The 24735-nt window shown below is 32.8% G+C and overlaps 2 protein-coding genes across 2 annotated transcripts in view; both read left to right on the forward strand.

Annotated features, from left to right (window-relative positions):
• LOC132737308 (protein draper-like) overlaps window positions 1-7792 on the forward strand; it is an 84793-nt gene extending 77001 nt beyond the window's left edge. The window contains exon 9 of the mRNA XM_060724596.1: window positions 7753-7792. Within this exon, the coding sequence (XP_060580579.1) occupies window positions 7753-7759 (7 nt within the window). The 3' untranslated portion in view covers window positions 7760-7792. The remainder of the gene's footprint in view (window positions 1-7752) is intronic.
• LOC132737218 (cell death abnormality protein 1-like) lies at window positions 7759-13081 on the forward strand. The gene is made up of 6 exons (XM_060724485.1): window positions 7759-7772; window positions 7904-10091; window positions 10486-10532; window positions 10943-11011; window positions 11285-11347; window positions 11520-13081. The coding sequence occupies exons 1-2, from the start codon at window positions 7759-7761 to the stop codon at window positions 9417-9419; spliced, it is 1530 nt and encodes a 509-aa protein (XP_060580468.1). The 3' UTR covers window positions 9420-10091; window positions 10486-10532; window positions 10943-11011; window positions 11285-11347; window positions 11520-13081.
• The last annotated feature ends 11654 nt before the right edge of the window (window positions 13082-24735 follow it).

A 24735-nucleotide genomic window follows, 5' to 3' on the forward strand; every position in this document is an offset into this window, starting at 1 on the left:
AGAGAAACTATATCAGAAAAAAACGTACACATATCATGACATACACAAGGTCCAACGTGGCACGTCTCTTAGCACCGGCTTAAGTTTTAACATGACGATGGTAACCATTGTAACATTTTGATCCGCTGATGTGTTCAAAAGGTGGTTATCATCGAACACTCTATGTGCTATACCATAATACCAAAATACATGCACACACAACAACTCTTAAAGTTATGTAATTAAAAAAAGACACGAAAATGGATATTATATACAAAAATTACTTAACATGGAGCAAATACGTTTTTTTGTTAATATGTACACATTCATACACATTTATACACAAAACATATAACATTACATAATGGATTTAAAGCTTAGCATGCTTCAATTTGCTTCATTATATCTTTATGTTTTTTTAAAACTAGTGAACTTAAGTTGTTCTGTATCTGTAACTGGGACTCAATATTTCTTTCTTTCTTAAATGCTACAAAATGTTACACATACATCAAAAATAAATTTTTCTCAACAAATTATTTGCCAAGATCAAAATTCTATGTCAACAACTCTTTTCACTGTGATAATTAACATTTCGGTTTTAAAAAGAGGTTCGAAAACCCACACATACACAAACACGCGCGCGCACATACACACACACACACAGACAGAGTTTTTTATTGTTCTTGTGCAGCTTAAGAACAGTGGTGATAGAAGAAATTATCGAATATTAGTGATTTTCTTTTATTCTATGTGTATATTTTTATTTATTTTATGCTTTTCAGTGGATTACTGATTTATCCGTGAAAATTATATTTGGTAATTTCACAGTGAAAATTATCAAAATATAATTTCACTTTTTTCAATGACGAAACTACTTTTTTAAGATTTTCCCCATGTGGTACCTCAATTTTATTTTTGTTGACAATTCTGACAATGTCAGGCTGTTTAAAGAAAAAGCAAAGCTGAAATTGATAAATACCTTAAACGTCAAAAGTAATAAAAAGAAGAAAACTTACTTCTATTCATTCAAATTCCAATCACCAAATTTCGTCTCTAAAATTTTTGTTTCATTTTTACAGTCTGAAAAATACATTCCTTCCACATGCAAACTGCTCTTGATGACATTTGGGCATATTAAAGTATATACGAGTAATAACTGCCGTATGCTTTATGAAAAATTGAAAAGCAATGACAGCTACAGCTCGTAGAACAATTAAACCACCCAGCGTTCCGAGCAAGTTCCAAGTCTTCCATTTTCATAGCTGCTTTTTTCATGTTTTCACATCTGTCAACACTTATTTTTTGTCTGTTTCAATCCTCAAATATGTTTTCTTTCTTTTAATAAGGTGTATGACTAACAATTCCAAATGATATCCCTCTGAATCAAACACAATTATTTTCCTCCCGTGAAATACACAACTTTAAAAAATGGCTGCCGCTTACATTTAACAAAGCCAGGTCTAATATAAATTCGCAGTAAGTAACAGAAATATGGATGGATGGTTGGAATTTTCTCATACACGAATTGTTTGTTTTTATTATTAAAACAAGCGATCATTCATATTTTTTAAACAAAATAATTAATATCACTGTCATTTAATGTTGATTGTCGGACTTATTTTTCAGCTCAAGACTTCTTGTTTTTAATGAGAAATTCGCACGAAATGGGGCTCTCAATGGGGAAACAGATTTTAATATTTATGTTAATATTATGGAAATTTCGTTTAAACTTGTATTTTAGCATAAAATAAAAAGAAAATTTGTTTGTTTGTTGTGTAAGATGTAATTTTATTTCATCTCGTGAACTTTAAAAACAGTATTCTCACTCGTGGCTACGCCACTCGTGAGAATACTCTTTTTAAAGCCCACTCGATGAAATAAAATTTCATCTTACACACAAACAAACAAATATCCTCTATATATTAGTACTTTTTAAATTTAGCTATACAAGGTCGTATTGCTTATTATCACTCCTCACTTGTTTGTAAAGTTAATTTCCAATGTCTTCTCATGTTAATTTTAGATATGACAAGTTAGTCTTATTGATAATTAAATGTACCATGGAACTAAAAAAATGTACTTTTACATAGGTAACTGTAGTTCTTTACAGTAAAAATCTGAAAAATAAAACCGTATAGTAGCATGGTCAACGATGAAGTAATTGAATAACACATACATTTGTGAATTACAGCAAAAATATTATCCCCTCATAAATACTGTTTCCCGAGGCTACTGCCTCGGTAACAGTATTTTCCTCGGGATGGTATTGTTCTTGTTACTCACAGACCTAATATAATGTAACTTCTTTTTCCAAGACATGACATAGTTAAATGATATTCAGAAAACAAATAGAACAAATAAATACAGCTTAATTAAGGACTGAAAACAGAATAACCTATTGTTTGTAGTGTTAAATCTAAATAAAGTTGTAATTTGAATATTTTTTGTAGAGTTGCTCTTATGATCTTAGGCTTTAAATTAGATTCATTAACTTTAGTTTGATACGCAAAAATGTTTGCCGCCAGCAATCATTCCCAACGCTCATCAGAACTCTCAAATGTCAGACCTCGCAAATAATTTAACACTGCTTCTAGCACCGACACAGCATGAGTTTATTTTGCAGCTTTGCAGCTTTAAAAGAGAACAGTAAGCTAAGGTGTTCCAATCGTGATTTATAACCAAGACACCTCTTTATTGGTAATAATGAGTTTCTTTCTCTTTTTGAATATGTTTTCATTTGCCAATGTTTATATTTGTATGTGCTTTACGCAATTGAATTGATAAGAAAAATACACAAGACATGTTTAAACCATTTAATAATAACATTAATGAGCATGACAAACACTCGTGATTTACATGGTTTTGCTCGTGTAAAACTAACCTTTCATACATCATTTACAAGTAGGTTCTTGTTTAATGAATAGACAATTAATTTTGAAAATAGTTAAGTTTCGCTTACTTAAGACCATTGGTAAAATGAGATCATATTTTAAAATGCAGTCTGTCAAATAATTACCCGCTATTACGGCATGCTTTATTCACTTCCGTTTCGAAGATTTATAAACTTGCTACAATAAAAAATATAGAACTTAAGTATTGCTCGTGTTAGATAAATGTAAAAAAAATAAAGGAAACAATGAGGAACTTAAATTGGGTAAGTCAAATATAATGTAATATAATATAATATAATATAATATGATATAATATAATATAATGTAATGTAATGTAATGTAATGTAATGTAATGTGATGTGATGTGATGTGATGTAATATAATATAATAAAGTTATTCCATATATCCATTCTAATGATAAATTGTATTTATTTACATTTTTGTAAAATAAATAAACCGTAGGTTTATTATGAATTTTGCCTATATTATTGCGATAATTCAGTACAGACTGTACACAGTGTTAGGGTTTATGTACATGGCGATTAGAAATATTGGTCTCAATATCGCAATGGCTAGAGACATAACCTTTTCAAAGAAAACTTTTCAAAGATTATTTAAAGCAGCACGCCTCCAGATTTATGCTAATTTTCATGAAAATTTTGAAAATGTATTTGAATGTATAATATTGTGAGATAACCAAAAGGAAGCCGTTTACACATTATCAATGGCACTTACAAGCCATGTACATTACCAATAAGTAGTCAAAATATGCATAAATAGCCTTTACTGCGTTAGTAACGCAGTAGAAATATAGTTGTAAATGCTAAAAATCAGTCATTAACCGCACATAACATGTAAAATATTACTTGTATCTTAAAACATTTTACGTTTCCTAAAATCGTAGTACATATTTCACAAGTTTGATTTTTCTTGATATATTTTGACTCATCTGGAGGCATGCAGCTTTAAAATACTGCATGCAGCTTTAAAATACTGGGGTAAAAATGCACCAAGCGACAGTCAGTACGAAAATGTAGTATTTGCAATGCTTATCCTGCTGTAATTGTAAACCGTTGCAACGTATTGACTTAAATTATAAACACACCCGTTAACTGGTTGCAAGTAGATCAGTTAGTTGCGGTTAGAACACTTGTATGCTTTGTATTCTTTTATCCTGTAATGTATCAGAGAAAATGTCTATAAAAGAGACAAAGAACAAATTATCTTGGTAATCCGGTTTAACACTCATATCAATATAGTAAGTTCTACCTGCATCAATCTGACCTACTCGCTACATGTTCACGGTTATGATAAAAGGAATGTTTATATCAGTGTCAAGTGCAACATAACAACGGTTAGGTCACAGTTAGAAAATGTTACATCCATGCATAATTCAAATAATTGTTAACAAATATGTTAATTTTTGGACACATTTTGTGTCGGAAAGAAGCTTTAAGATGCTTATGAGTTTTATACCAGTTGAATTAATTTCTGACCTGGATAACTTTTTTTAGTTCAACTGGTCATTGCCCTGAATAACACCTCCTTTTAAAACACTTGAAAGATTTAAAGTAAACTTCAGAGATAGCCCTATACAGAAATTATAATTCCGGTATTTCAAACAGCTATAAACAAAAGCACCGCTAGGCGGATCATTATATGCTCGAAAGAAGCATTTGTAAGATATGGGAATTAGAAAATATTTTACCTCCTTCAAAAAGCAATCCTTCTTTACAGCGGAATATATATATATTCATTATATGCCCTAAAAATGTTGCTTATATTATGTTATACCCCTGGCGTCTTTCCGTCATTTTACTTACAAGATAACAATTTGATACATACATACGATACACTTATAAAGTTGTTATCTTGTAAGTAAAATGACGGAAAGACGCCAGGGGTATAACATAATATAAGCAAATATTTTAGAGCATATAATTAATGTACTCAATATAAGTAATCATCCTATGAAGTTTGCGATTTGTAAAACTGTTAACAATATAAAGGTCAATTGATATTGTGGCCCCAATATTGACCATCATCAGCTTATGACCCTCAAATCAATAGGGTTCATGTATTGTACTTGGCTGTTCATCCTATCAACTTTTACAGCTGTAGGTTGATTAATACTTAAGTTATTGAGCAGAAACTGTTTTAAGTTTTAAACTAACAGTAACCTTGACCTTTGACTTTGTGACCCAAAGATCAATAGGGGTTTTCTAATCAATATGGACATTCATATTATGAAGTTTGAATATTGTGGGCCAAATGAAACTTAAGTTATGCTCCGGAAACTGTTTTCAGTTTTAAGGTAACAGTGACCGTGACCTTTAACCCTATGACCCTAAAATCAATAGGAGTCTTCTACTCAATATGGACAATCATCCATTGAAATTTGAATATTTTTGGCCAAATGGAACTTAAGTTATGCTCCGGAAACCAAATTGCTAACGGACGGACGGACACACAGACGGACGGACGCCAGGGGATATAACATAATAAACATTTAAAACTAAGTTGTACATATAAATTGAAAATATTTTGCATCCAGTCCTCTGAATCAAGCCCCTGGGGTTAAAAGTCCACACCTATAGGATCACTTATTTCAAAACTATTTGTAAAAGATACAAATCAGGTCAAAATATAGTCTTCTTTTATGAAACTAGAATTCAAAGAGCTTAAGTTTTGACATGTTGCATTGCCTCGTGGACCTCTTAAAAATTATATTATTTGTGAAGAAACATAACACTTGTTCTGTAGCAATATTATAATATTTGCAAGAAAGTGTAATAAAATTTCCAATGCATTATTTTTACATGTAATGTTATATTTGCCCTGTAGAAATATCTTACTTCTCCTGTAGAAATATCATACCTGTTCTGTAGAAATATTATAATTGTCACTTGAAGATATTAATAGTGTCCTGTAGAAGTATTATACAAGTGTACTTGTTCAGTAAAAATACATATATAGAGAGCGCAGTAATAAGTGTTATATGTACTTTCTTCATCTGATATCAGATGTAACAATATAACACAATGCTTCTAAAAATAATGAAATACCTAATTGTCTTTACAGATTGTATGTACAATATGTATATTTCAACTTGTTTACAACACAATAGGAGGTAAGTGCTGTGTCTTCAAGCTTTTCGTGGGGGTGTTGGTATGTTAGTCACATTATATTTACCAAATCACAGTTCAGCCACCGCATCGTTCTTGAGCAGGCTTTCAAGCAGTTTACTAGAGCTAGTTGCCTTCACTTTCGCAAGGAACTAATAACCTCTGTTCGGTACAGAGAATCGAATTAGGATCACCAGATTCACAGTCCAACTCTCTACCTATTGAACTAATCGGAAAGTTCTTATATTAATTCATTATCGGCGTTCCTGGACGGCGATATATACAATTAACAAGATTTGAACAGTTCTTCCAGTACACTGCCTGCCTTTAGCCATCAAAGCGAATAATTCAATATCACATGATAACAAAATGGACGTCCAAAAACTGCAATGTTGGATGCTTAAATGGACTCGCCCAAACGCGATATTTTGTCGGGGTTACTTATTCGTACAACTGAAACTACCCTTATCAATGTACGAACTCAGTACCAGTCTTTAGACTCTTGCAGGATAAACACAGCAAATTGCAATATTTTTTGCTACATGCTATTTCTGATAAAAGAATGTAGTCTTAATAACCGCATATTTTGTTTTCTTTCCAAAACTGGCACTTAAAGCAATCCGTTTTCCCAGGCAAATTTAATACTATGTGTGTTTGTATTGCATCATACCTATAATAAAGAAGGTCAGTTATAGTCCGTTATAGAAAAAAATCACAAAGCAGTCGACGGAGTATTAAACATAATTTACATTTATAGAATTTTCACAGACATCATTTTTAATGTGTAGCAAGTAACTGCTGTTTATTACGCTAGAAACTTATTATTATTTTGCCGGTTGATGCACTGATTAAGTAGCGCATGCAGTCTAACTAATTGTACTACGACTTTTACTTTATGAATTTCATATTTAAAATTATTATTTAAAAACAAAAATTTCACTGGTTTCCATACAGTGCGTGAGATGTCTGTCTTCTTCAAAGGTTGTTGTAACGCAATATACGATATTTTGCGCATGCTACCTTTGGTCGTCTACGATATACTGTCATCGCCGCTTCTTAATCTTATTTGACATTTAAACACAAGTTGACTTGAACATTTTATGGTTGGTTTTGTTTTTAAAATAAAGATTAAAATCTCAGTTGGTGCAATATTAATGTTGCTATGAAGTTAAATATCATTACGTTGCTTCGTCCGTGAATTTGACGTCATTTTTGCAACTCAAAATTTATGCACATTCATTGCCTATAATCATCGTTAACAAGCTGTCTATCTGCGTATGACATCATAATTTCACTAAATATCATGTAATATTATCTCATGATGTCACAAAATTAAAACGAGAGTTTGCGTTAAAATTACAACTTTTAGCAACTTGTTATTTGAGTAGTTATCGTCATGAAATCAAAGTGCTCCGTGGTTCGTTGATCATGTTGCCATGGTGATAAGCGCTTTGCGAATATTTCTTTTTTCATGTTTTTTTTAAATTTAGGAATATGTAGCAGATAAATACTTTAGCAAAATATTCAATCATCATATTGATATGACTGCTTTTAATGATTTTATAGCCTTGTCTTCGAACTTTCCGGACAGCCCTCGTATATAAAAACTTTAGTAAACCGATATGTTTTTGTTATTGATTATGCATATAATGAACTCTATACACATAATCTCATCATCTTAGTAATACAGCATTAACTGTTCAGCAATTCAAATTAAATTAAAAAATGTTCAGGTTGTATGATTGTATTTATTACAGAGGTTGATGAACAATGTAAAGTAGATTGTGCATGCTGTATAAAAAGAAAATGTGAACGAGGAGAATTGTATTCAAACGAATGTACACTAGGCTGTATTGATGGCCATACAAGTGCTCGCTGCTACAAACGATGTACACGCAATTGTAAAAGATGCGATGATACAGATAATTGTACTGCATGCTATGATGGCTATTACCCTGGCTCTGATAAAGACTGCACATCAAAGTGTTTACCCGGATGTAAAACCTGCACGTCAGGAACCACGTGTACATCGTGCAAAGAGGGATATTATAACGCTGATGGTCAAAATAATTGTAACTGTACTGAAAATTGTAACTGTGAAAATAATCAGTGTGTGTCATGTAAAGACGGATATTATGATACCAGTAATTCATGTAATAGCGTATGTCTAGATAACTGTGTCAATTGTACATCGAATACTGATTGTGGATTGTGTAAGGATGGTTATTATAAAGGTTACCAGAAGGACAACATTAATTTCCCTTTGTTGAACGACTGTACATACAAATGTCGAGATAACTGTGTACGATGCTCGTCATATGACAGTTGCTCGGTTTGTAAAACTGTTTTTTATGGACCAAAATGTGAGAAAAATTGTTCGACTGGTTGTTTATCAAACACTTGCGATACGCTAACTGGAAAATGTGATTGTTCTCCTAATTACGCTGGTGTTAGATGTGACAAATGTAAAACCGGAAAATATGGAAACATGTGCGATCAACAATGTCCTGCAGGATGTAAAGGTGGCGTGTGTAAAACGTATTCCGGAGATTGCACAGACGGATGTACTTTAGCTACAATCGTTGGTGATAAATGTGACGTTTGTTCAACAGGCTGGTATGGACAGAACTGTAGCATATCTTGTTCCGTTGGCTGTATTAAACGGCAATGCGAGAAAAGTAATGGTAAATGCTCAAATGGATGTCTTGATAATTTTGCAGGAGGACAGTGCAATCGGTGTATAACTGGCAATTATGGATATTTTTGCAACAGTCACTGTCCAGTCAATTGTGACAAGAGTGGCTGCTTGAAAGACTCTGGCAATTGTATTTATTGCAATGATAACTTTGCTGGAGGGAAATGTGAAAAATGTGCTGTTGGTTATTATGGTTCACGTTGCTCTGAAAGATGCCCGTCTAATTGTTTGAACAGTGTATGTGATAGAGATACAGGCACGTGCTCTGATGGCTGTGTAGACAATTATTCTGGTGACAGATGTTGTATAAATAATAGCAACTGTATTACATGTTTGTCAGATACTAGATGTGTACAATGCACGTCTGGATACTTTAATGACCAATGTGACAAGCAATGTCCAAAAAACTGTCTTAAGTCCTGTCATATCGTAACAGGTCTTTGTGACAGTTGCAAGGGTAACTTTTATGGTGATAGTTGCAACTTTTCGTGTGCCCCTACATGCAATGTACAAACAACGGCATGCGGAAGTATATGTCAGCAGACAGATGGTAAATGTCTGTATGGGTGTGTTGATGGTTTCCATGGTTTACAGTGTTCTGAGATATGTTCCGCTTATTGCAATGATACACTTTGCAACCAAATCACTGGCAAATGTACAAAAGGTTGCAAAATTAGAGTAAATAATGACCTTATTTGCCCGCTTGATTCAGGTAAGATTTTTTGTTAAATGTTCGATTTAGCATCATATATTTGTAAACGTTATGTCTGCTATTCTTGTATTTTTCTCAAATCAAACCGAGTCTGCAATTTTCATGAATTTTAATTTGTTTTTAGTGCTTCCGAGGGATCACAACATTTTCAGAATTTGATAGCTATGTATTACATTAATGCCATATTATGTTGCCTCTGTATAATTGTAATGATGATGGTGAAGAGGAATACCGCTGCTGCTGCTGCTGCTGCTGATGATGATGATGATTTTTACTGATAAGAGAAATTAAAGTAACTGCGAGAATAATTATAAACGTGCTTTTTAAGAATGGAATATGTGAAAAAACCATATAAATACAAGATATAATAATATGCCCCGATAAATATATAGAGATACCCCATTATGAACTTTAAAATATGTCTTTTATTATACCCATGTATCATGTTTTTATTTCTAAGGTCATATCATTGTGTTAATTACCGATGATTTTACGAAAATATTTAATACAGTTCTATACCGATGTTTTTTTTTGTTTGTTTGTTTTTTTTTAAATAAAATTTTAGACTCGAGTTCATCAGATCAGTCAGTAAATACAGCTGTTGCAATACTTGGGACTGGTTTTGCTGTGTCGGTAGTTGTAATCATCATACTTGTGGTTACGTTGATTCTCTGGAAATGCCGGAAAAGGTAAAGTTTGTTTATATATTAAGTTTATAATATATAACTTTGATCCAAAATATCGTCTTAGCAATATAGAATATTACAGATGACTCTTGACGCATGAATGTACCATACAAAAACATTTGGTGCAATCGCAAGAAATACCTCTGAGATAAAATAATATGACGGAAATATAATATATGTCTTTTGTTATGCTGTTAACAAAAGTTTGTTATTTGAATTCTGATCAAATGTTCTTCCTTTATTGTGCTAAAATGTACATATTATAATTATTAATTGATTGATTGATTGATTGATTGATATATTTATTGATATATCTATTTATTTATTTATTTATTATCTATAACCAGTAAATGATCTTTATGAAATACGTCCAATATATAATTTCTTTGCATTAAAGGGCCAATGATAATAGCGAGACAATGGGACCACTCCATGAAAACGCTGGTAAATGGCATGCCTTATTTTTACTGATATCACGTTTTTCATCAATGAATTTTATATTCTTCATTTCTTTTTTTGCACGGGCCAGTCAAACCCGGTCAAATAAAGATCATATTTTGTTCTACCACCAAGTTTTAAATTGTATAGGTTACATATCAAAATAAACTATTCCTATCTAATGGTTAATTATTTAGATTACATGAAATTGTTAACGAGGTTGTTTAAAACACATATCAGAGTTGTATATAACATAATTTTGTCTATGTCTCTGGTAAGATGTATTATTACGCAATTGCTTTTTATGCCCTACACAGCATGCTCATGCGCGAATACTATTTTCTTTTCTGTGGAAATATCGTGTTGAAAAATGTCTGTAGATAATAAAGTAACCAAATTATTCAAATCTTTTTCAGGCATCGAACTTCTTCAATTTGGAAATTCAGAAAACGCTGGCAATGTCAGAAATCATGAATTTGTTCTAGGTATTTTTTCTAAAACTGACTTCGTCAGATCTTCATTTGAATTTCATTTAAATTATATATGACTGATAACAATTTATAACAATTTCTTTCGAAAAACAAATGTACGTATAGTCAAATAACATGCTCTGAATTTCATCACGGGTTTATGGTTTTGTTATAATATTAGGTTTTGACTCTTGTTCCATTTTAATGTTTTAATGAAGATATAAATTAATGTTAAGCTGCATTGATGTATTACAAGAATAACAAGCTAATAAAAGGTTTATTTTTCAGAATCAAACAGTGATGTTGTGTTAGGATCAGATCACGATTTTCAGAATCTTGGGAGAGTTCAAGGTATCTGTGAATTAATTGTTCGTAACATCGTTATTTAAATAACGCAATAATTTAATGTCAGTATATATCTTGATTGTTTACATAGAATTTTTTGTCTACAATTGAATTGATTTCTTTAAAACGATTTCCGATATATTGTCATTGTTTTGCAATTTTTGTTTGTTGTTTTCAGTATCTGAGCATGAATGTCGACAGAAAAATTTGGTTTCTTTGATGTAATTGTAGCAGTTAGCATAAACAACAACAACAATCAAAAGTGTCACGTCAATGCACGTGATAGAGTAACAAGTGTATTCAGTTTCATTTTTTGTATAGTGCTGAATAACTGTCTGATGTTTTAATGTGTTCAGCAGCCTTCGGTTTTTATGTTTTCGATAGGTTTCCTGCTTGTTTATTTATTTTATCGACGACAAATTTCGATTTATCTAAAAAGAACATATCTAACCTTAGAAAAGCTGAAGGCCGCTTTTACACTTTTGTACATATTTGTATAAGACACAATTAAACATTTAACTGTATGTTGATATTTTGACATCCGCACTTTTGAAGTTATATCAGTTAATAAAACGAATGTGCGTCCTTATATCTATATAATGATAATCATATCTCATTCATTTTGTTGAAGGTATACTATGCTCACTCTTGAGTAAAATATTTCAAACAAGTCATTTATTAAATCTATTAAGTTATTACTGAATATGACCGTCTAATTTGAATCAAAAGTGAAAAATATATGTATTGAAAGTCACGCATCCAGAGTTAGTCTTTTCGTACACTCAGAAAAGGGAAAAAACTGCCAGTATTTTAACGACATTTTATATTTATATAGTGACCACCTATATATAGTGTGTAGAGATTTTAATATGACAAAGAAGTAAACTCATGTTTATTTTGTATTTAAAAGAGATTGTGTAGTAGTTATCAATATTTTCTAATATAAAATTTCAGCACTAGATATTGTTAAATTAAATGGCTTATAAAGTGCATGCTCCACACATTTTCTATAATGTTGACATTATATGATAAAAGCGGTTTTTGTCAGTTATCATAATCATACTTACTGCCATATGTACGTATATTCCTTTATAAGTTTTGACATACATTTTGTAAAACGATGCCTGTCATTTTCATGTAATAAGAGCAAAATATATCAAGTTGAAGTATAAATCTAATCGTTCAACAAAACGAAAAAAAAGGACTTTTACAAGCAAATAAAAGTTTTTAACACTAAGCACACGTAATGTAATTTAAAAAATGAGATAGAAATAGTAAAAGAAATTTAAAGATAAGAATCTTTTCAAGTTTAGTTTGATCAAGCGTGGTCAGTGGCGGTATTGTGGGTAAAAAATACCAACAATGCCCAGCAGATCAGATGAAATATTGTTAATTTTCTCATGAACAGAAATATGCTAATACTACCGATATTATTTATGCTTTATTTTCATTATTATTTCTAATATAATTTCTCAGTTTTAAAGCCATAAAAAGTATGCTTGTTGCCGTAATTAATTCACTGTGTTTAGTTTTTGTTAATTTATGGATATCAATGGTTTTCCAGTTTTATCGCATAAACATCTTGTGTTATCAATATATAGTCTAACATTGTAATATGTTTTTATTTCATTATAACTCGATTTTGGAGTGGCTGTTTACTTTATACTATTTATGAACTTTTAACGCTGTGTATATAGTGTCTGTACAATGATGAGATGTAAATAAAGATTACTACTACTACTGCTGTTGTTGCTGCTGCTACTACTACTTCTACTGCCCCGTACATCACTTCGGTGTTTTTTTTCTGCTACTTCGGGATCACTGAGTCCAGCATTTTTCAGTGTTGAGAATTGAGTACTGCTCAAGGTCAGGGCGTGAGGGATGTTGCACTTTTTCATTATTCCTCATTTACAGACTCATCAAAACGAATCTGCAACTTTTATGTTATTTTGCTGTTTTTAATTGTTCCAAGGGATCACTTTTGTTCCAAATATTGAAATCGATGTGATACCTGTATTTATTTACATGTCAATTGCATACTGATAACATGGTCAGTGAGCAAATCATGCTATTAGACAAAAACGACAATGTACATTTCAATATCTCTTTATTTGTATTAAGATTTAAAACGCAACACGGTATTCTAGCTCAAGAAACCTGGTTTGTTTTGTTGTCCGTTCATTTGTTTATGCATTTTATTTAACACTCACACGTATTTACACCAGTTCATCATAGTTCATGCCCGATGTACACATATTTTGAAATCTACTGTTCAATATAACTTCTACCATAAATTTGACTATACAGTGAATAATGAACAATTATTGCGTTGGACAATTTGTTGGTTTAAAGTTTTGAACCATTAAAAAAAACTTGCTGAGTCCTATTTTAAGAACCATAAGAAAGAAAATTTGAAGGAAAATTATGTGTTGACAACATTACTTTCATCTTTTTAAAGGACAATTTATTTTCCTTTGCAACAGGAAACACTTTCGGGACTTTCTTACATTCAGTAATTAAACAATAATCACATTTATTATTTTGATTGGTATTTTATTTCCAGTGTCAAAGTGTTTTCTTAGTATTCCTTCGTTATCTATTATAACATGTCACGGCTTATATACTTAGAAATCGAAATTAACACTTTAAAGTTAATAGACTTAGGAAAATATAACATCAAGCGGATACATTGTTTAACATAACAGACACTCCAAATAGGAGTGACCAATTCAGAAACTATTGCATTTTGTAGAGGATACGTGCGTTATTGAAGGTATTGAAATCCTAACCTGCTTCTTTATATAAAATTTAGAAAGAAAAAATGAAAAAATAGATGAACCGAAATATCTTTATTTTAAGTGCTATTAAAGTAGCACACCTCAAGCTCCAGTATTTTAATCTTATGTGTATATTGGAGTATACTTCTTTTTCATTCGACATACCACCTTTTATCACTAGGATGAATATTTACTAGATTGTTTTCAGCAGAGAATGACCTGTACACGTGCAAAGGGGGTACAGTTTTATTTGTTTTGGTCGTCAGACCAAACAAATAATGGTAGCGAAATTTGAGACCCTGATCTTCTTATTTGCAAATACCGAAAGTAGTCCAAGCTCCTCAAAGCGGTTACTTCCCTTCATATGTACATTAACGCCGAAAAATTAAGTGGAGATCACTGCGGTAAAGATTGTCAAATGACAGGCGCATTAATTTTCGTAACGAAAAAATAATTCCCGACTGGTCGAAGATTTCTAATATTGTGTTATTCATATAGATATACATAGAGCATATTTGTTTAGTTCAGTGTAAGATCGGAATATATTTCACCGAGTGAGCACCAAAAGGTATATTTCACGAGTGGCGCAGCCATAAGTGAAATATGAATTTTTGGTCTTCACAAGGTGAAATATATTTCGATCTTACACTAAACTAAACAAATTTTCTTTTTATTATATGCAAAGAAACGTTTTAAAAAGACATTTAACCTAATACTGAATGAAAAGCACGCCAAATAATAAAACAACGTGACGTCATTTACGACGTCACGTCATTAAGATGGTACCCAGTACTTTGCACGCTGGTATTTCACTGAAACAACGTAAGGGGCTTAAATGCAAAACAGTGACATTATCAAAGAGGTAATTTTACTGTTTCAAACAGTGAAATTACCAGTTTTATATCACTGATATACGAGGGTTGTCCCAAAATGTCGTAGACTACATTATTTTCTCTTCAACCTGACGTCATAACTTATTAAAATTTACCAGATATCTTCCTTGGTCATTTGTTAATTTACCTACTGAAAGTCAATAGCCAATATATTAGGTAACGCTTTTTATTAGGGTTTTATATTTAACAGTACAACATACCCGGAGCACGATAAAATATTAGTCAGTGTTGAGAGCATGCTTCTTAAAATAATGCCTTTAACTTCCAGCATAATAATAATTATGGGAAATACATTCATGTGGAATTACCTCATTCATTTTTACGTCATATCACCAACAGACGTTTATGTAACGTTAATTTGAAAAAGTCTGTAGCAAAATACGTAACAGCAGTGCTATTTTGAAAACGCCCAAAATGGCGACGTCAGATGAAAATGCGGCGCAACGCAATGTCACTGAATACTATGTTAAGTTGAAGAAGCGTCCAGCGTTAATTGACAACATGGAGAACATTATATTTTATCAAGATAATGCACCTTGCGATAGATCTAAAGAGACACAGATTGAACTTGATGTGATAGGTTTTCAGAGACTTCCGTACGCCCTAAGACATTGCAGTGTTTCTTTATTTGAAATCACAATTACGAGGTCACATGTTCGAAAACTTCAGCGAACTCCGCCAGGAAACTCAACTCTGCGAGTGTTGAGTACATTGAAGCAGGACTGTTTTGAAAACGTTTATGATAAAATTGTGTTACCCCACACTGTCAGTGCATCGCGAAACACGGTGAATACTTTGAATTTTTAAAAAAAAAAATGTTATAACGTCATAACGTTTATGACGGCGTGCGCCGGGTATGTATAGGTAGCATTCTTTAAATTTTGATAACTTGGTCAATTTTGGAGGTATTTTGATTTTATTTTGCATAGACACACATAAAATGTGTATTGACTTTTCCCTAGCTGGAGGACTCAATTGTATTATAATTGATTGAGTAACAGGCTTTGTCTACGATATTTTGGGACAACCCTCGTATTTCTATAAACCACCGAAAAGCATGTAATAAATGCTTATATTCAGCTCCATGATAATTTACTTCAGTGTTAAACAACAGGTTCACCGTGAAAAAAATATATCGAAATTAATAAGGGTTACAAAGTCTAATTTAGAATAGTATGGTATTCTCTCAGGCCGTTATCTTATAACTCCCCGTGGTCGAGGGGTTTACACGCTCGCTTTGGGAGCTAGAGGTCTGGAATTCAAATCCCAGTTCAGCAACTCAGTTTTTTTGTTTTTTGTTGTTTTTTTTTCTTGTTTTAAGGAAAATAAACAGTATTGAGAAGTTAGCACTGACATCGAAGATCGAAATTCAGTTTATAGTGAATATCGGGCTAGCTTTGAACTACGAGCTAGCTCGAAGATCAAAATTCAAAGTAAACCAAAGCCAAATTTCGAGCTGGAGTTGAATTTCGAGTTAGCTCGAAGGTCGAAATTCAAAATTTAAAAAAGCCGAATTTCAAGCTGGAGTTGAATTTCGAGCCAGCTCGTAGATCGAAATTCATTTTTTTTAAACCCGAATTTCGAGCTTGAGTTGAATTTCGAGCCAGCTCGAAGATCGAAATTCAAAATTTTCAAAAGCCGAATTTCGAGCTGGAGTTGAATTTTGAGCTAGCTCGAAGATCGAAATTCAAAATTTTCAAATGCCGAATTAGGTAGGGTAAGCCCAAGTTTTTTAATAATCAACTTATTGCAACCAATCTTTTCAAAACTGTCATGTTTTTCCACGTTCAATTTTCGTTGACACTGACGTGTATGTTTACGTGACGTTACGTTACGTTGTATTACACTGCAAATGATTTTCCGTATGTTTTCATCTTTTTTAACTTTTGTCAGATTTGTTCTTTTAAAACAACTATATGCTCATTCTTGCATTAAATAGAAAGAAATCTGAAATTGTACATAATAAACAAAAATCTTTAAAGATACACATTTGACACATGTTCTTTAAATAAGGTCTGTTACATCAAGTTAAGTTTGTTTCTTTCACTGCAGGACAGTTCAATTGGGAAATTTGAGTAGGTTCTCTTGTTTGTACATGCTTCGGACGCTGTCGAGGATCTTTTGTTGATATGTTCAGTTCACTTACCATATGATCAGTATGCAATTGATATGTTAATAAAACCGGAAAATATTTCATTTATTTAGAGCTTTACTTTTTTATGTTTTCTGACAAATGTCAGATCAGACTATTTCTTTCCTTTAATAGAAAATGGTAATTTAGGATTACATCTTGGTTCTTTAATTTGTATACAGAATCCGTTTTTGCAAGAATACGAAATTTTTGTATTTTAGGAACCTACGAACTTTTAATAAAAAGATCCGTAATTTAAGTAAAGTACGGACTTCGTACAACAAAGATGCTTTACATTTCGAATGTACGAACTACAGATTATTAGTCATACATGTATTGCATGATATTCGGCCCTACACACCTCCGTATTTTGAATTTCAGACCTATTTATCATAATAGAATTCCGCACATTTCCGTTTATCTGCAGTGCTCATAATGTCATTTATAGCGGACTTTTAACACAAATATTTATATCAGCATAAAGAAACAAGAGCTGTCACAGGAGACAGCAAAGCTCGACTAATAAAATACTGGACGCAGTAAGGAGGACAAAACTATGAAAGAAAAATCAATTATGTATCATTATGTATTAAGTTATAGTAAAAAAATAACATTTGTTAACATTAATTCCAAGATTAAGGGGAATAATTCTAGAAATAGTCATGCTAGAGTTATGGACCTTGTCACACAACATTTGTGTAATGATAAGAAATATATATTTGAAGTTTGAAGTAGATACCTTAAAAAGTAAAGAAGTTATTATATTTCTTAAAGAAAATCCTAAGTTCAAAGAGAGATAAATCTGTAAATATTGCTTCAAGAGTTATGAACATTGTCACATAAAATGTATTTGATGATTAGTAATAAGTATTTGAAGTTTGAAGTAGATACCTTTAAAAATAGAAAAGTTATAATAAAAAATAACATTTTTCTAGTAAAAAAATCTAAGTTTATGGGGAGATAATTCTCGCAAATTTGGTGCTAGAGTTATGAACCTTGTCACATAAGATGTGGATGATGATAACGTAAATATGTTTGAAGTATGAAGTTGATCCCTTTAGAAATAAATAAGTAACAGTAAAAAAAATAATATTTTTTATGGAAAATTCTAAGTTCAAAGGGAGATAAATCAGAAAATATTGGTGCTAGAGTTATGAACCTTGCCACATAAGATGGGGAGGATGATAACGTAAATATATTTGAAGTATGAGGTGGATCCCTTAAGAAATAAAGAAGAAACAGTAAGAAATAGCATTTTTTTAGGAAAATTCTAAGTTCAAGGGGAGATAAATCTGAAAATATTGGTGCTAGAGTTATGAACCTTGTCACATAAGATGGGGATGATGATAAGGTACATACATTTGAAGTATGAGGTTGATCCTTTAAGAAATAAAGAAGTAACAGTAAAAAATAGTATTTTTTAAGGAAAATTCTAAGTTCAAGGGGAGATAAATCTGAAACTATTGGTGCTAGAGTTATGAACCTTGTCACATAAGATGTGGTTGATGATAAGGAACATATATTTGAAGTTGATACCTTAAGAAATGACAAAGTTATAGTGAAAAATATTTTACTGCACCAAAACTTTAATCTAAAATCTGGACGCGGACGCGGACGCCGACGCCGACGCCGGGGCGAGTAGGACAGCTCTCCATATACTTCGTATAGTCGAGCTAAAAAAATACAGTAGTATTTTACATTCTGTGTAAGCCATGGTGTAGTAGAACCCCTAACAGTTGCCAAGATTACGCAGCAAACGGTCCTTGTTGGTCAACTTTGACGTCGTGTACAAAAATTGCTTAAACTATCAAAAAGAATCAAAGGAATCTAATTTGAAATACTTAACATTTTACTCTACTCGAAAGTTCACAAAGTGTCGCGTTCTACTCTAAATGTAATGTATCTTATGTTAATTGTTGGCGGAAGTATATATTATAATGTGAAAAAAATTGTTCGATTGAAATTAATTTGAGTATTTGTGAAAAAATGTTTTTGTTTAAGGAAATTACTTGAACACTTTTCTTTCGCGGAGTAATATCTACTTTAAATATAGGCGGTGATGCGGCAAAACCTAAATTACACGTTGAAACTATGTTGTCGGGAAAAAATAAGAATGGTACCGTTAAAATACATGTAATAAACAAAACATGAAAAAACTAGGCTAAAATAAAGTTTCCTTTTAAAAGGAAAGGCTTACTCAGTTGTGCCATCATCCCATCCCTTTAAAATTGTTTTTTTTTTCTTTCAATTTATTATCACATTTTTTTTTGAATAACGGTCTTTGTATATTATAAAGGGTTTATTTAGTTTTTTTTTTTTTTTTTTTTTTTTTCGAAAAAAAGTTTCACTTTTAAAGGGATAGGTAGGGTAAGCCCAAGACTTGACGAGCACCTGTGCCCATTTGTTTAGGCACAAGAGTTATGCATGCAAATTTGGACAAAAGAAGGACCAGAAGTCCACTGATTATAAATGAACAGAAACATGCTGACGATAACAGTAACAACTTTTTTGTAAAAACGAATATTTGTTTTGTCAAGAACGATTTGAAGTCTATTCCCTATTGTATAAAACTAATAAAGAAAATATTCAATCGCAGAAATATAAACATTGGCTCTCCCACGTAGAGATCTATCTATCATACTGAAGCGAAACAAGTGTGCATATTTCATTTCCACTTTTTTCGCAGAGAGAGTCATTTGGCAGTTGTTTTTATTTATAGTAGCTGTATAGACAAGTAAATGCACTAAAAGACTTCGTTACGTGGTCCCAATTTATAAGCATGTATCAACTATGTTACATCTAAAATATCTATGACCACAGATATACCGACAACGCAGGATGCGCTTTCTGTAGATCAGCATGTGGTAAGGTTAATGAAATGCATGGGCTATTTTTAGATTGACTCACCAAGACGTTAGAATTGCGTTTAAATAAAAGACTCAGTAGATCTAAATAGAACTCGATCATGCACTAATATTCTGTGTGATTCGGTCACGATCTTTTGGTAAGCAGGACCGCCCTTTGGAGCAGTAACCATTCTCTATTGTGTTAAACTAATAAAGACAAAAACCAATAATAAAGAAACTAACTTTTGCGTCTTGAAAAAAAATGGAAACGGAACAATTTCGTTTAAAATCTATTTCTTCTTTCTACTTACGCTTTAAACCGATAAATCAAGTAAAAATAGAACTCCTATTTATTTAAACAAACTGGGATTACCGAAGTAACTAAAATAGCTTAGATTTCCGTAATATTACTTCGTCTGACTCCGCAGTATGACGGAATCGCCCGAATTGTCACGATTGCAATCGAAACTGCCTCGGCTATTATCATTATTCCGAAGAGTGATGGAATGAGCCGAAAGGTTGCGATTGACACGATTGCAGCGGAAACATAGACTGGTTTCCCGTTCAATCATGCACCAAGTAAAATGGTTTCCTGCGGGGAACATTTTTTATGAGATAAAGATATTTCATTTAACTATTTTCAACATATTTTTTTTGGTGGGAGGATAAATAAACGTTTGTATCGGGAGTATAGTTGACAATAATCGATCAATATAGAAGAAGGTCTTTGGAAACTGGCGACCGTTGATGACCGGAGAAGGTTGAACATAAAACAATTATTTTTTTGAAGAAAATGATTAAATAGGCCTACCATTTTATGAATTATTCCTAGCAAAAAAAATAATAATAAAGTAAACACAAAAGTTAACGCAAAAAATATTTCTATTTATTATGGCAGATGCCACTACGAATATTTTGATTTTGTAGATTTTCAGTATAAACAATTTATTGTTTGTAAAATTCGAGATACATATGAAAGAAACATTGATAATTTCACATCATTCAAGTTTTTCCACCTTAAACGGTAAAATGATAATAAAGAATTAGAAATATCACGTACATTTGTAATAATTTTTTGTTCTCAATTAGGTGTAGTTCTGACTTATTCCCTGGAGGAAATCCGTAACTTACCGGCAAACGGTATTTAGCCAGGTTTTCGAAAAGGTCAATTAACCAATCATGTACGGATCGCATGCTCCTCCATGTACCGAAAACAGGTCACGTGCTCCTCCATGCCTCAAAAGTGAAACGCGTACCAATACACTGCGGTCTCCAGACAGCAGGGAATAACAAATGTAAGCAGAAAACCACCTAACCGGAACAACTTTTCCATGTGGCCACGAGATACTATGTCATGGCCACGAGCTACTAAGTCGTGGCCACGAGATAGCTAAGTCGTGGCCACGAGAAACTATGTCGTGGACAGGAGTTACTAAGTCGATGCCACGAGATAGCTAAGAAGTGGCCAGGAGATACTATCTCGTGGCCAGGAGTAACTTAGTCGTTGCCACGAGTAACTAAGTCGTGGCCACGAGAGCTAAGTCGTGGCCACGAGATACTATGTCGTGGCCACGTGTTACTAAGTTGTGGCACGAGATAGTATGTCGTGGCCACGAGATAGTTAAGTCGTGGCCACGAGATACTATGTCGTGGCCACGAGTTACTAAGTCGTGGCCACAAGATAATTAACCAATGAGAATACACTATATATATTATGATTTTTTTTAACTTAATAACTTACTTTTACATGCAACATTAATCTTTGAAAATACTGAAGATATTCACTTTGAACTTGTCTTTAAGTTCATATTAGAAAGTCACCTTCCAATATGGAGCAGAATTTGGGTATTTATACGCTGTTTATCTTTCAATTTCTTTTTATCTAATTTATATTCGTATTCATAAAATTCTTATCTATAATCATATAAATCTAAATTGATTTACAAGTTTAATTGCTACTTTTTAATTGACAGTTAAACATTTGTATTTTGATACTGAAGAATGTAAGGATCAATTGTTTCTACTTCTTGCTAAAACTACATGATTAAATATTATGTTGCATACTTCTTCCTTTTCAAGTTGAATAATTTAGTTTTAACTTATGATCTTGAACGTTCTGTCTTTTAAGAATACAAAGTGGGATACATAACACTGAAATAAAATCTATACGAATGCACCTAGACGAATACGAACTGCAATAACACGAATACGAAATTACATTTGAATTTAAATTTATACATCTGGCCGGGAACCAATATTTCCGTACAAGTCCGTAATTTCTGACGATGTAACCGTTGAAATATTCTCTTCAAAAATCCACGAAATCCAGGGTAGAACTCCACAGTTACTTTCAAGTTCCTGTCGTCAATGTCCTACAAGCAATACGTCTAATAATTATATAACCAAACTACACAACCTGGAAAAAAGAAAACGCATTTTGTTGAGAACATATATGACATAAGATTGCAAATCAACAAAGAAATCATTCCATCTGCAATAGGCAGGCAGTTAAATAAGTTGCAATCATTCCGTTGAAGCCCAAAATCTACAGTGGCCTGAGACCAAAAACAACACATTTCATCCCTCTGGCAAAAATACCTGCAAATATACAGGCTAAAGGAACACCGTCTCTGCTTTAGCAACTCCCTATACATGCAAAATACCACAAAGAAACTGGAGCTCAACCTTGTGGATTGTTTTGCTACTGCTAAAAGTTTGTACCCCCCTATAAAATGACTTGTTTTTACTGTGCATGCTGTTTAAAAGCAATGTTTACACAAAAAGACGGCCTTGACATCGATAATCAACAGCTTGTGATTTCTGGCCATGTTTTCGACTTTGCCAGTGATCATATTAGATGTCATGCTGAAAATGCACTTTAAAGACAACCAGTCATTTAACCTTTCCCTTATATAGACGTGTTTTGACGGCTTTTTGCCCCTCACCCTTTTTAGGCCTCAAACAGTGAAAAAATGCCCTATTTAGGCCCAACACTGTTTGTCATTTGAGAAATGTTGTTAAAAATGTGACCACTTTTCGGCGCCCCCCCCCCCCCTCAATCAAAAAAGTACATCAGGGGGTTGCCAGGATGTGCCCCCTTCTGTTTGGGGGGTTCGAAGGGGGTGGTAGTCCCCCTCATCGCCAAGAAAATTTTGAACATGTGACAGGCTAAAAATGGCCATTTTTCACAATATGCTCATGGGGTAAAAGGTAAAATCCAGAATATTCAATATATGCAAGAAATCCTCCCTGGCCATTCGAAGCTGTTGCTTACATTACTGTAGTGTGCTACCTATAAACTTGGATTAAATCGCGGCGTAGTTTTGTTTCTCACGGAAAATACCGAAGCGATACATGAGTTATCTCCCGTCACTATGATTTTGCGCTAGAATTGTAGGTGTTGTACCCAGCTAGGACACAAAAAGCAAATATCAATCACTAGTTTCTAGTTTTTATTTGTTCTCCTGTTCTTCTTATTGAAATGAGTCAGTTTTATTTCGCTTAAGGTTGTTTAATGTTAATAATTTAATAAAGTTAGAATATGGATAATTCTCTATAACAACAATTCTTCTAGCCCCTACATACAAATTTATTTTCAGTGTGAATCGAATGGGAATAAGAATAAGAGTTCCACAAATACATTTGTAAGAAACAAGTTCGAGAAAACACACTTTCTTTTAAATAAGTAGAAAAAACACATATTTAAACAAAAAGTAATTTATTGGTATCTAATATTAAATTAAACGAATTAGGACGAAGTACTGGCATTGGCTTTAGAATATTACAACTTACTATAAACATAGTAAGAAAGAATAAATAAACATTCAAGTAAAGAACTTTGATTTACTCACAGATGAATCAAATTTGTAGGAATATGCTCTAAACTTAAGCAAATGAAAACAACAAGTAGTCAAATGAATAAACACCCAAATTCTGCTCGATTTTCCAAGGCCCATCAGACATTAATTTTGACTATAGCTCTTTGTTGAGCAATTTTGTAATCGAATTGGTCTGTTTGTACGTACTACGGCCTGTTAACCTTGTTTATACGATAACATGAGAAGGAATAAGTCCTGGTTTATTTTATTTGTAAGGGACATTGCCCATGGACAATAAATAGTCTATAAGGTAAAATCCTTATGTGATGAATAATTTAGAAGGGATAAGCCATGGTTAATGTAACTCAGAAAGATCATTGCACCTGATCAGTAGATGACATCTTATAAATTAGAGGTCAAAATCAGGGTCACAGTGACGCTGAATGTAAAATTATTGACAAGTCAATAAGTTTTATAAATGGCACTTTTACAGGCTGGTGAAGAATGGGCATCGTTGTACTATATCACATGTCTAGTTAATTAGGGAAATTCACATAAATGGTGTGATCTCATTGGTTATTTATCTCGTGGCCAGGACTTAGCTATCTCGTGGCAACGACTTAGTAACTCGTTACCACGACTTAGTAACCCGTGGCCACGACTTTTAGTAACTCGTGGCCACGACTTAGCTTTCTCAAGGCCACAACTTAGTAAGTCGTGGCCAAAACATAGTATCTCGTGGCCACGACTTAGTAACTCGTGGCCACGACATAGTACCTCGTGGCAACAACTTAGCTATCTCGTGGCCACGACTTAGTAACTCGTGGCCACGACATATTATCTCGTGGCCAATACTTAGGTATATCGTAGCCACGACTTAGTAACTCGTTACCACGACTTAGTAACCCGTGGCCACGACCTTTAGTAAC

Source organism: Ruditapes philippinarum, unplaced genomic scaffold (genome assembly GCF_026571515.1).
Source record: "Ruditapes philippinarum isolate M1 unplaced genomic scaffold, ASM2657151v2 ctg1662_1_1_1_1, whole genome shotgun sequence".
NCBI lineage: Eukaryota > Metazoa > Mollusca > Bivalvia > Venerida > Veneridae > Ruditapes > Ruditapes philippinarum.